This window comes from Triplophysa dalaica, chromosome 10 (assembly GCF_015846415.1).
Source record: "Triplophysa dalaica isolate WHDGS20190420 chromosome 10, ASM1584641v1, whole genome shotgun sequence".
Classification (NCBI taxonomy): domain Eukaryota; kingdom Metazoa; phylum Chordata; class Actinopteri; order Cypriniformes; family Nemacheilidae; genus Triplophysa; species Triplophysa dalaica.
This window is the reverse complement of record NC_079551.1, coordinates 440,239-453,097: the sequence shown is the minus strand read 5'-3', so window position 1 is coordinate 453,097 and position 12,859 is coordinate 440,239. Positions and strand designations below refer to the sequence as shown.

The 12,859-nt window shown below is 43.0% G+C and overlaps 1 protein-coding gene across 1 annotated transcript; it reads left to right on the top strand.

Moving 5' to 3' along the window:
• The first annotated feature begins 18 nt into the window (after positions 1 to 18).
• Positions 19 to 12,846, top strand: lamb3 (laminin subunit beta 3). Its single transcript, XM_056758521.1, has 25 exons — positions 19 to 137; positions 903 to 1,063; positions 3,567 to 3,592; positions 3,706 to 3,753; positions 3,885 to 4,042; positions 5,156 to 5,270; positions 5,360 to 5,433; positions 5,521 to 5,712; positions 5,790 to 5,853; positions 6,362 to 6,549; positions 6,637 to 6,757; positions 6,845 to 7,033; positions 7,128 to 7,283; positions 7,852 to 8,045; positions 8,131 to 8,227; positions 8,312 to 8,684; positions 8,756 to 8,916; positions 9,022 to 9,233; positions 9,315 to 9,518; positions 10,623 to 10,767; positions 10,878 to 11,085; positions 11,174 to 11,315; positions 11,601 to 11,777; positions 11,865 to 12,018; positions 12,232 to 12,846. Exons 4-25 carry the CDS (start codon positions 3,723 to 3,725, stop codon positions 12,369 to 12,371), a joined length of 3,495 nt encoding a protein of 1,164 aa, XP_056614499.1. The 5' UTR covers positions 19 to 137; positions 903 to 1,063; positions 3,567 to 3,592; positions 3,706 to 3,722; the 3' UTR covers positions 12,372 to 12,846.
• The last annotated feature ends 13 nt before the right edge of the window (positions 12,847 to 12,859 follow it).

Here is a 12,859-nt window from a genome sequence, read left to right as displayed (position 1 = left end):
ATTATAATAAATGATTTATCCGTGCGCAACATTATATATATTTTATTAATTTGCACTTGTAATCTTTAATCAAAAACGTTAAACTCTCCTCTCCCCTCAACGACTCTTGACCACATGACGTCAGCAACAAAAAAGAGGTATGACTATACTGACTGTCCAAATGTTTCTTTGTATTCACTATAATATATATATATATATATACTTACTGTCCAATGGGAAGTCATTTTTGCCTAATCTTATTTGTTCTTTAATTTAATTTCAGAAGTCGTTTCACTCTGATACACGTCATGTCGCAATTTACGTTTCATGGTGACCTTAAAATATAACCTGATTTGATTCTTATTTTAAACATTTATTCACACATTAACTACACATATCTGCCCATTTGTTGTATAAATCCTGACAAAACTAACCAATCCTATTCTACAAATCTGCAGCGTTCATTTACCCCTACATTGGGATTTCATCAATGCAAATGAATAAATAAAAATACACATAAATAACGAAATAATATTTATTGATACATCACGCAGTATTATTTTGTACTGCTTTCAATGCATTCTGACTTTAATAATAAAATAACGACGTATAACAGTACTATGCCAAATAATTCGATTTTAATTATCTTTCATTATATCATATACAGTTCGTTTAATTATAGAAAATAACACATATTAAATGTTCTCAAAATGACATGTTTTGTTGCATCAATCCACAAGTCTCGACTCAACTCTGCAGAATATTTAAATGAGTAATAAATCATATAAAAAGTATAAAACAAACGTTTATAAACGCAACATTATTATACATCTATACATAAAAATTATGTCAAGCACATATATAGTGTTATATACATGTAATGCAAATGTTGGTTTGTTGTCAATCAGCTCGTGTCTCCACAGCACCGGACCTCATCAGTGTGAATATAATAAAAGTCCTTGAGACTCCTCACGAGGCGTGCGGACGCTTGACAGAGTTCCGTCGGGTCATTTCACACCCCAGACCCGTGAATATGAATTTCTCCCCCCGGTGACCGGGTACCGACTCCGGATCAGAAGTGAAGGTTTGACTCACGAGCTCGAGCAGTCCGAACACTGACCCCAGAACAGCCAGAACACAACCCAGCACATAGATGCTCAGCATGCGGCCACTCGGGTTCTGTTTCCTTATATCTCTGACAAAACCAGTGATTTCTCTCACAGTCTCCATGACGACAGAGTTCAGCTGTACACAACACATGACAAATATTCATTTATTTTGATTTATATTATTATTATATTCATATTATTATCTTTCACTCACTCTTGTGATGTTCTTGTGGCGTCGGTCATCCGTCCACTACACACTTCAAACACACTCCTGTGTTATTCACTCTTTATATGATTATTCTGGTCTGTCGTCACCTCGGGCAACACGTGAAACCCAATCAGCTGCTGAGACTCCAGATGACCCTGGACACACTTTATCACACACGTGATCACAGATACACACACGTCACTCACGTTCATCGCTATTGTAATATGACTTTTATAGCCGCTTTAAGAGCAGTGGGTCACATTCTATAACACAAACAGTGAAGACAAGAGAATAGAATCAAGAAGAGATATAAAAGAGAACATTATAATAGTAAAGAAGGTCATTGATATGTGATTATTAATCATAATCTTGATTACAGGACATTCACAGTTTCCTCTCAAGATTGACTCTTTCAAATACATTTCTGTGATGTAAAGATTCAGAATGATTGAGATTGACAGTGTTTGTGTCAGATTCTGAGCATGTGCCCGCATGTGTGAGACTCCAGAATGATCAGAGACTCAATTATGTCATAATAACGAGATAATATGTCGTTAAAACGATGTGCTTTCCCCTTCAAAACGACATTTAGTTTCAATGCCGTCATCTTGTTTTAACATATTATTTCGTTTTAAATGCATATTATCTTGTCTTAAAGACATATTATTTTGTTTTAACAACATATTATCACGTTAAAACTACAAAATATCCTTAACGCCATATTGTCTTATTTTAAAATATAATTTCGTTTTAATGCCATATTATTTTATATTAACATATTATTTTGTTTTAACGCCATATTATCTTATTTTAACATATTATCTTATTTTAACGGCATATTATTTTGTTTTAACGACATTTTATTTCGTTTTAACAACATTATCTTATTTTAACAACATATTATCAGGTTAAAACTACATGATATCCCGTTGAAACGACATATTATTTCGTTTTAATGCCATATTATCTTTTTTTCAATTATTATTTTGTTTTTACGACATATTATTTCGTTTTAACAACCTATTATCTTATTTTAACATGATATTTCGTTTTAACGACATATTATCTTGTTTTAACGAGAAAATATAATGTTTTAACGAATTGTTATCTCTTAAAAATACATATTTCCTGTTTAAACGAACAGAGACTTTATAACGTGTTTGAAATATTAAAGTGACTTTTATAATCGCACAACAACTGATAACGGTGTTATACACGTAAGCCCCGCCCCCTACAGGCCCCGCCCCTCTCCATCAATCTCATGTTCCAGGTTTGAGACTCGCGAGCGTGTGTGAACCTGCAGCGCGTGAACAACACAACACAACACACTGATGATGAATGTCTGGACAACACACCTCTTACATTCATGATGAGCGGAGGAAACCACACACACAAACATAAGACAACACACTTTAAACATTATTTTATATATATATAGGGGAGCCCTACACACACACACTTCATGTGGTCGTCATGGTGATCTGTCAGGTGTGGCACCTCTGTCTGACTCACCTCAGCCGAGACACACCCAGACATACACAATCACTGCCCGCGGGGGAGAGTTTTTAACACACACGTTTAATCACACACACACACGTGTGTTTCAGGCCCAGACAGAATTCATCCAAAACATCCTGCTCCTCTCTTACACAAAACATCCTGCTCCTCTCTTACACAAAACATCCTGCTCCTCTCTTACACAAAACAAGACGGTATTCACACGGTTTTTACACACAATCACGGCAATATCGTGGTATTGTTCAGTATATTGACGTGACCTCATGAGGAGACTAAATAAATGACACAAAGTTATCACATGAATGACAATCATCAGCTCTGTGTGTAGATATGGCAACATCACAAGACCATCAGTACTCTGTTGTGAAAGCAAGCGACACAATCCAAACAACACAACAAGCACAGTTAACAACAGACACATCAAATGTTGTTGTGTAGCAGATTAAATTCCATCACTGTTACTGTGAGTGATTTCAGAGTGTGTGTGTGCATGTTTGTGTGTTGTATCATGTTATTTGGTGTGAAGAATAAATTCCATCACTGTTACTGTGAGGATGTGAGTGATTCTAGTGTGTGTGTGTGTGTGTGTGTGTACAGGTTGATTCATGTTATAAAGGGTGTGACGCTGAGAGGAAGGGCGTTACACACACTCACACACTCACACACACACTTGTGCGCAGGTGAGAGTCTTGTTCAATAAAAGCCAAACACACTCATCAGACGTCTTTGTGTTTCTCATTTCACTCACACAGAACTACAACATTCACACTCCACACCGGTGAGTTTTTACTTCACTCGTTCACATTTAATATTTTAATATTCTATTGAAATCTCAGTTGATGTGTTGTTCAGTTGTGTCGTGTTGTGAGTAAATCATGATTTATTCTTTAGCTCAGAGAGTTGTCTGGATGAAGACTTGGATTTTATTTCTCGCCGCAGGTTTGATGTTTTACACAGAAAATATCAAATATTTAAAGTCTTGTTTTGTGTTTTGTTCTATTCTCATGTGTGTTGTATGATGATAGCCTTGTGTTATTTGAGCGTGTTATGATGAAGATTGTGTTGTGTAGCTGTTGCGTGTGCGGTGTGCGCGGCTCAACATGACTGCGGGCGCGGGGCGTGTTACCCGCCGGCGGGTGATCTTCTGATGGGTAGAGAACAGAACCTCAGGGCGTCTTCTACCTGCGGTCTGATGGGTTCTGAGGTGGTGTGTACTCCTCACGCTCAGGTGAGACACACAACACATTATTCTACACACACACACAACTCTCTTCACTCTTGTGAGCTGTGAAACAGTAATGTGTGCTTTCACCTGCCGCTCGTTCATCATGAAGAGCTCCAGCGCTGCCAAATGACAAACATACTACACAAACCTGAACCCACCGGACAGAACCAGACACACAACATCATCCTGACATCTGACACATCACACACACACACACACACACACTAAAGACTGCTGAACTGCGTGAGCATTGGCACAATGTTGGCATAACTTTACCACTGCTGACACACCACGCGCACACACACACACACACACACACACACATAAATAATACATGCAAAACACACACAGATAATACACACAGACATAGCACAACCAATTTTACACACACAAAACACAATCAACACACACATTACACGACCATTAATACACACACAAACACTAAACTGCACGCACACACAACACTTACACATCTCACACACAGAACACACACACAAACACACTCAAGAAACTCAGATCAAAGTCAACATGTCTACATCATCTCTCTCTCTCACTCACTCTCTCTCTCTCTCTCTCTCTCTCTATCTCTCTCTCTCTATCACTCACCCTCTCTCTCTCTCTCTCTCTCTCTCTCTCTATCTCTCTCTCTCTCTCTCTCTCTCTCTCTCTCTCTCTCTCTCTCTCTCTCTCTCTCTCTCTCTCTCTCTCTCTCTCTCTCTCTGTCTCTCTCTATCTCTCTCTCACTCACTCTCTCTCTCTCTCTCTCTCTCTCTCTCTCTCTCTCTCTCTCTCTCTCTCTCTCTCTCTCTCTCTCTCTCTCTCTCTCTCTCTCTCTCTCTCTCTCTCTCTCTCTCTCTCTCTCTCTCTCTCTCTCTCTCTCTCTCTCTCTCTCTCCTCTCTCTCTCTCTCTCTCTCTCTCTCTCTCTCTCTACTCTCTATCTCTCTCTCCTCCTCTCTCTCTCTCTCTCTCTCTCTCTCTCTCTCTATCTCTCTCTCTGTCTCTCTCTCTCTCTCTCTCTCTCTCTCTCTCTATCTCACTCTCTCTCTCTCTCTCTCTCTCTCTCTCTCTCTCTCTCTATCTCTCTCTCACTCTCTCTCTCTCTCTCTCTCTCTCAGTGGAAGATGAGATGTTGTCCGTGTGACTCTCGTTACCCTGGGGCGTATAACGCTCACACCATACAGAATGTCATCTCTGGCGCCGGACCCTCTCGATGGTGGCAGTCAAAGAAAGGTGAGAGAGACCCTCTCATCATCTTCTGCTCATCATCTGGAGCTGTCATGTGACTGTGTGTGTGTTTGTGTGTGTTTGTGTGATTTCAGATGAGAATCCTGTGACTCTTCATCTGGATCTGAATGGAATGTATCAGCTGGAAACTCTCTTTCTGGCTTTTAAGGTACAGAACGGAGAAGATGAAGATGATGATGAAGATGATGATGATGATGAGAACATGTGATGATGTCTAACACCTCATGTCCTGCAGGGCCCGAGACCCCGCGCTCTGGTCATCGAGAGAACCAGGGATTTCGGCCGCACCTGGCAACCCGTCCTGTACATGGCCACAGACTGTCCGTCTGCTTTTCCTCAGGTGGACACCTCACTTCCTCGCAGCCTCCATGACACCTACTGTCACGCCCTGCCGCCCACCGCCGAAGACCCCTACAGAGATCAGAAGGTTTCACCGTCAACTTCACTTTGTTCTTCACTCAACGGACAAAAGAATCAATAATCAAACATTCTTTATCCTCTCAGGTTCATTATTATCCTGTGCGTCAGTATGAGAACATTAATCTGTCAAACGATCAGAAGATTGAAGGTGAGATGTTGATTCACGATTCTTTGATTTCTTGACTCAGTAAATGATTCATTGACTCACTTGGTGATGTCTGGTTTTACTCATCCGTGGTTGAATCTGATTCAGTTAATGATTCATTGATTCTCATGATGGGTTTTGTTCTTCAGTTTTAGCTGGTGTTACTGGACTGCGGGTGAATCTGACTCACTGAATGATTCATTGATTAATTTGTCTGGTTTTGTTCAGTTTTATCTGGTTTTACTGCTCTACGGGTGACTCTGACTCATTGAATGATTAATTGATTATTTTATGTTTTATTCTATAATGTTATTTGATTTGACTAGTCTGTAGGTGGATCTGATTCACTAAATGATTCATTGATTCATTTGTTTGTTTTGTCCTTCAGTGTTATTTGATTTGACTAGTCTGTAGGTTAATCTGATTCACTGAACAAAACAAACAAAAGTGTGTAATCTGATTCACTGAACGATTCATTGATTCTTTTGTTTGTTTTGTGTTTTTTCTTCAGTTTTATCTGGTTTTACTGGTCTGCGGGTGAATCTGACTCAGTTGGGTCCAGTGCCCAGTATGCCGGGTCGCAGTCTGAGTCAGTTTTACGCCCTGAGAGAGATGAGGGTCATCGGGTCATGCTTCTGTCACGGACACGCCAACCGCTGTCTCCCTGACAACACCGACAACTATCCGTCCAACACACAGGTAACACACAACACATACAATGAAACACAACACACACTTCATAAACCCAACCGCGCATAATGTCACCGTGTGTATCTGTGTGTGTAGGTTGGAGGAGTGTGCGACTGTCAGCACAACACAGCAGGTGTGAACTGTGAGCGATGTGATGACTCATACAATGACCTGCCGTGGAGACCAGCGGAGAACGAGAACACACACACGTGCAAACGTACGCTCTTACACACTGAATATCATCTTTCATGACTGTAGCGGTTTTATTCATTCGTGTTCGTGTGTTCTGTGCCGCCCCCTGCAGGTTGTGAATGTAATAATCACGCAGGGCGCTGTCGCTTTGACCCTGGGAGATACGAGGCGACGGGTCGCAGGAGTGGAGGTGTGTGTGACGGCTGCATGCATCACACAACAGGACCAAACTGTGAACGCTGCGCGCCCAATTACTACCCAAACCCACTGAGTAACATGCAGAGCCCGGACGCATGCCTGCGTGAGTAACACACGCTACACACACACACTTAAACTCATACATAAACTCACATGATGAGAATGATGAAGGACTCTTTCTCTCTCTCTCTCTTCAGGTTGTCAGTGTAACTCAGCCGGCTCTCTGAACTCGGGTCAGTGTGATGCTGTGACGGGGCGTTGTGTGTGTAAAGCTCATGTGGAGGGTCAGAACTGTGACCGCTGTAAAGCTGGATACTACAACCTCAATTTCAACAACCCCGACGGGTGCTCCAGTGAGTCTCATCTGATCTCTTACACTTGACCTCCCTGACCTCTCACTCCTTTCCCTCTTAAAACAGAACCCTAAAAATCATACCCCTGAGCCCTAAAATCTCACCCGTCACCCTCAGAATCTCACCCTGACCCTTTAAAATATCACCCATGACCCCTAAAATCGCACAATGACCCCTAAATTCTTCCTTGTGACTCCTGAAATCTCACCCCTGACCCGTAAAATGTCACTTCTGTCCCCTACAATCTCACTCATGACTCCTGAAAGATCACCCTTACCCTTTAAAATTTCCCCCTGTCCCATAAAAAGGAACTCCTGACCCCCAATGTCTCACACCTGACCCCTAAAATCTGACTCCGGAATTCTCACTCTGACCCTAAAAATCTCAACTTGCCCCTTAAAATTTCACCCAAACCCTCAAATGTCACCCCTGACCCCTAAAATATCACTCTTGATCCACAAAACCTCACCCCTGATGTCTAACATCTCCCCCTGACCTCATTGCTCTCTATGACAAACACTGAAATATAGATGTTGTGAGATCTGATGGTGTTTGTGTGTGTTGTCAGGGTGTTTGTGTAGGTCTGAGGGTGCAGTCAGCGGTGCGTGTGATCAGCTGACGGGTCAGTGTGTGTGTCGGCCTCACATGGAGGGTCTGATGTGTGATCGCTGCGCAGATGGATACTGGAACCCCAAATCACCCAACGGCTGCCAATCGTGTGACTGTGACCCCACCAACTCCCGCAGCTCCACCTGCGACCAGGTATACACACAGACACACATTTACAAACACACAATCAGACACACACAACGCCCTGACTCGTGTCCGTCTGCTGTCGTTTCTTCAGCTCACTGGTCAGTGTCAGTGTCGTTATGGCTTCGGGGGCCGGACCTGCAGCGGTTGCCCCGACAACACATACGGGGATGCTCGTCTTGGCTGCCGTCGTAAGTGTTTCCTGTCAGCAAGTAACTCAATGATTCAATGAAACACATCAACATCTCAACACATCTGTGTTCTCTCTCTCTCAGCGTGCGAGTGCGACCTGTCAGGCTCAGAGCCGGGCGGCTGTGATAAGCGCACAGGTGCGTGTCGCTGTAAACCGGGCGTGACCGGCCCCCGCTGTGACACCTGCAGACGTGGTCACTGCGCCAGTTTCCCACAATGCCCGGCGTGTCCCGACTGCTTCTTCACCCTGAACACACACCTGCTGAACCTCACACTGGTTCTGGAGCGCCTCTCCAACTATCAGATCCCTCACGGGGGCGGAACCCTGTCAGGAGAACTCGCTCAGAAGATCCGAAGCATGCAGAACACACTCCGACAGATCCAGGACTCCATGACCCTACCGACACCGTCCGGCAACACACTGACCGAAACCCTGGAGAAACTCGACACGCTCAGGTACAACAAACACAATCCAACGAAAACCTTTGATGAAACGGACGGATGTACAACCTACGACTTTCTTCCAGGTCTCAGGTGAAGGGTCTGAAGGAAGATGTGTCGCCCCAGCCATCAGATCCGGATCTGGAGCGACGCTTGGATGAACTGCAGGACTTACTGGCATCTATACGACTGGATTACTTCACGAAGAGAGACGCTTTCAAAAACACAGCCGGATCCAACAACGCCAGTAAGCGTGTTCTTATTATATTGTTATATCACTGGTGCACCGACTGCTCAATGTGACTGGGAGAGAAAACTTGGCCGTTCTTTCAGATATTTACTGTTTTTTCAGGCATCTTCTACACCATCCAGAAATCATACGACTCGTCAACGGATGCCATCAAAAAGGCGGAAGCTGCTGAGAAACCCCTGAAGAACGCCAGCGAGAGCAGAGAAAACGCCTTGAAGGATCTGAACAGACTTCAGCCGCTCAACACCAGAGATCTGCTGAAGCTGAAGGAGGATCTGGCAACACGGCCGGATCTGAGACCCGCCGCGCAGAAGGTGACATCATGAGATTCTGATTGAGTGTGAACATGTGATCATGTGTTAGAGAAGCAGTGTGTGATGAGTGTGTGTTGTCAGGTGTGTGGCAGCACTCGTGTGGAGCCGTGTACTCCTCAGAAGTGTAACGGTGACTTGTGTCCTCCTGATGGAGCGCCCCCGTGTGGAGAGAAGGAGACGTGTGTCGGTGCGCTGCCCAACGCCAATAAAGCTCTACAGAACACAGACGAAGTGAAAGACAAACTGAAGGATCTCAACGACAAGATCACACAAGCGCTTACACAGGTACACAAGCCTTTATGCACACACACATAAACACAACACTTAATAGATACACACACGCACTCACACACACTCAAACGCACACAAAAATGAATAAACACGCATCCTCACACATCCAACTTAATACACACACACACACACACACTCACTCAACTTAATAAATACACAAACGCACCCACACACACACAACTTAATAAACACACACACACTCAAATGCACACAAAAATGAATAAACACGCATCCTCACACATCCAACTTAATACACACACACACTCACTCAACTTAATAAATACACAAACGCACCCACACACACACAACTTAATAAACACACACTCACTCAACTTAATAAATACACACACGCACCCACACACACACACAATTTAATAAACACACACAACTTTAAAAACACACACACACAACTTAATAAACACCCACTCACACGCACACACAACTAATAAAATAGACACAACTTAATAAACACACATACACTCACACAACATAATGAACACACACACGCACAAACAAATTAATAAACACGCATCCTCACACATCTATCTTAATACACACACACACACTCACTCAACTTAATAAATACACACACGCACCCACACACACACAATTTAATAAACACACATACACTCACACAACATAATGAACACACACACGCACAAACAAATTAATAAACACGCATCCTCACACATCTATCTTAATACACACACACTCACTCAACTTAATAAATACACACACGCACCCACACACACACAATTTAATAAACACACATACACATAACTTAATAAACACGCACTCACACACATACACACAACTAATAAAATACACAACACTTAATAAACACAAACTCAATTCACACCCATACTGATCTACACATCTCACACACCTGTCCAAAAACAACTAAACAACACAATCACACACTAAAATACACAACTTAATAACAACAACACAACAACACACACTCAATACACACACATACTGATATACACATCTCACTACACACTGAAACACACACCTCAGTCCACACACACACACACACACATACACACTGAGACATAACATGTTACATATGACACAACGTGTTCGTCTGCACAACAGATACAGGAAGCTGAAGATTCAGCCAATAAGGCGAGACTGTCCACAGATCAACTGGCCAATCAGATTAAACAGGTGCGGGTTGATGTAGACGGAGACCTGAAGGACTCTAAAGACTTCATCAATACACTCAGAGACTTCCTGTCGGGTGAGTAACACACACACACACACTGAATCACAAACTTCAATACTCATGCACAAGACATTTTTATGCTGGAAAGGTAAAGCTCTCTCTCTCTCTCTCTCTCTCTCTCTCAGCTCCTCACTCTGATCCGGATGAGATTGAGCGTGTGTGTGAGGACGTGTTAGAAGCCAAGTTTCCTCTCAGCGTGGAGAATCTGAAGCAGAAACTCAAGGAGATGCAGGACCTGGCGTCTTCTCTCCCCGACAGCAGCAGAATCCTGGAGTCCACCAAACCTGAGCTGGAGAAAGCCCGGAAACTTCTGGAGGAGGCCCAGAACGCACGGTACACATCCACATCACTCGTGACTCCACATGAGACTCTACAGACATGTTGTGATATGATATTAATGTTCTTTAACATCACCATCCAGAGACGCCGCCTTCGGCATACAGCAGGACGCTGAGGGCGTGCTCAAGTCCATGGACGAAAACGATGACATATTTAATGACCTGGAGGACAAAATCCAACAGAGTCTAGACATCGCCAAGAACGTTACGGAGGATGTCAGAAAGGTGAGTTTGACTGTTTAATGCCATAGATATGTGCACGTAGATGCCACTTTTAACCAGTTCACACACATCGTGGCGTCCGCCATCTTGGAAGGGTCAACGTGTTAGTCGCTGTCATCATTTTCTAAGATGCCATAACATTACACAGCCTCTGTTTGTAAAAACTCCTTAAACACAAAACAACATTTCAGCCAATCAGAACACAGCTGGTCAAAAAGACACAAACTGAAAACAAGCCAACAAACAAACACACAGATTATTCAGCATCTCTCACCGTCTCTGTCTCAGATTGAGGATACGTTAGCTCCTGCGGAGAAGGGGATTGTGGGTATTACAGATCTGGTGGATGAGATGTGCCCCCTGCTAGAGACTCTGAAGAAAGACTTTCAGACAGGAACAGGACTGGCCAATGACGCTGATGATCAGGCCAACGCCGCTCAGGACGAGGCCGACCAGGCTGCAAAGGTACTTTTAAACATTAAACAACCTACAGTCACACAATTCAACCTTCATCATTTACAAAAATGTGTGTGTGTGTGTGTGTGTGTGTAGGACCTGGAGGCGTTGAAGGACGAGATTGAGAAGCTCAGACTGGCGGCGGCGGAGAACACTGAGGTGGGTGAAGTTGGAGATCGTCTGACAAAACTTGGGGATGAGGCGTCTTCACTCACCTCAGAAACGGCAAACATCACCACCGCTCTGAGAGGTAACGCACACACTCAAAGTCACTCTACACACACACACGTTTGTTACACGTCTGCTAAAGATCTGGAAAACATCTGCTGTTGTACATCCACTCCAAATCACAGACATCTTACAGACGTCTCCTGGATGTCTATATGACAGACGTAAGGCAGATGTAGTGTCCTATCAGGGGTGTGTCCATGTGAATGAGTCATTGTGCGTCTTTGTTTGTCAGATAAAGAAGCGGCGATACAGCAGGTCACAGAAGAGCTCGAGGAGAAGGCCACGATACTGAGCGGCCTGGACGATAAAGTGAAGAAACTCAGAGATGATATTCGTGACAAAGTCAGACAACTGAACATGTGTCAGGGCTGAGGTTTTACATTGAACCACATAACAGCACACAATTCTCTCAGTTTGTTATAAGAATAAACCTTCTTGGTTTTGGGATGAACAAGTGTCTTTTGTTTTATTCAGAATAATACAGAATGCCTTTAGCTACAGTATAAAAAAGTAAAAGGTGCAAAATTTTTTGGTTCATGTTTCTATTCATAGCATTGTTTTGCTATATATGTAAAATTAGTTTTATATTTAATTTATTTAGCTTTCTTTCGTTTTTGAGCATCGCTTTGATACGTGCGCTATATTTGCGTATATCTGAGGGTCTAAAATTATTTTACCGCTTGTATCAACTAGGGGGCCCCCCAAGCTTGTGGGGCTCTACGCATTGGTTTGCGTGGTGGTTAAAAACACCACTGCACATACACACTGTTGACGAACTGTAATAAAGATATTATTGACGCCAAGCTGTATTTACAATAAAGTCTAATAAAATATTCTGAAGATGTAAGATATTGAAGGGT

What these genes read in the sequence shown, in the direction of transcription:
- lamb3 (XM_056758521.1), top strand. Translation starts at nt 3,723, where the DNA reads ATGAAGACTTGGATTTTATTTCTCGCCGCAG. An exon ending in GATTTTATTTCTCGCCGCAG is followed by an intron (nt 3,754 to 3,884) that starts GTTTGATGTTTT and finishes TGTGTTGTGTAG; the next exon opens with CTGTTGCGTGTGCGGTGTGC. An exon ending in ACCCCTACAGAGATCAGAAG is followed by an intron (nt 5,713 to 5,789) that starts GTTTCACCGTCA and finishes TTATCCTCTCAG; the next exon opens with GTTCATTATTATCCTGTGCG.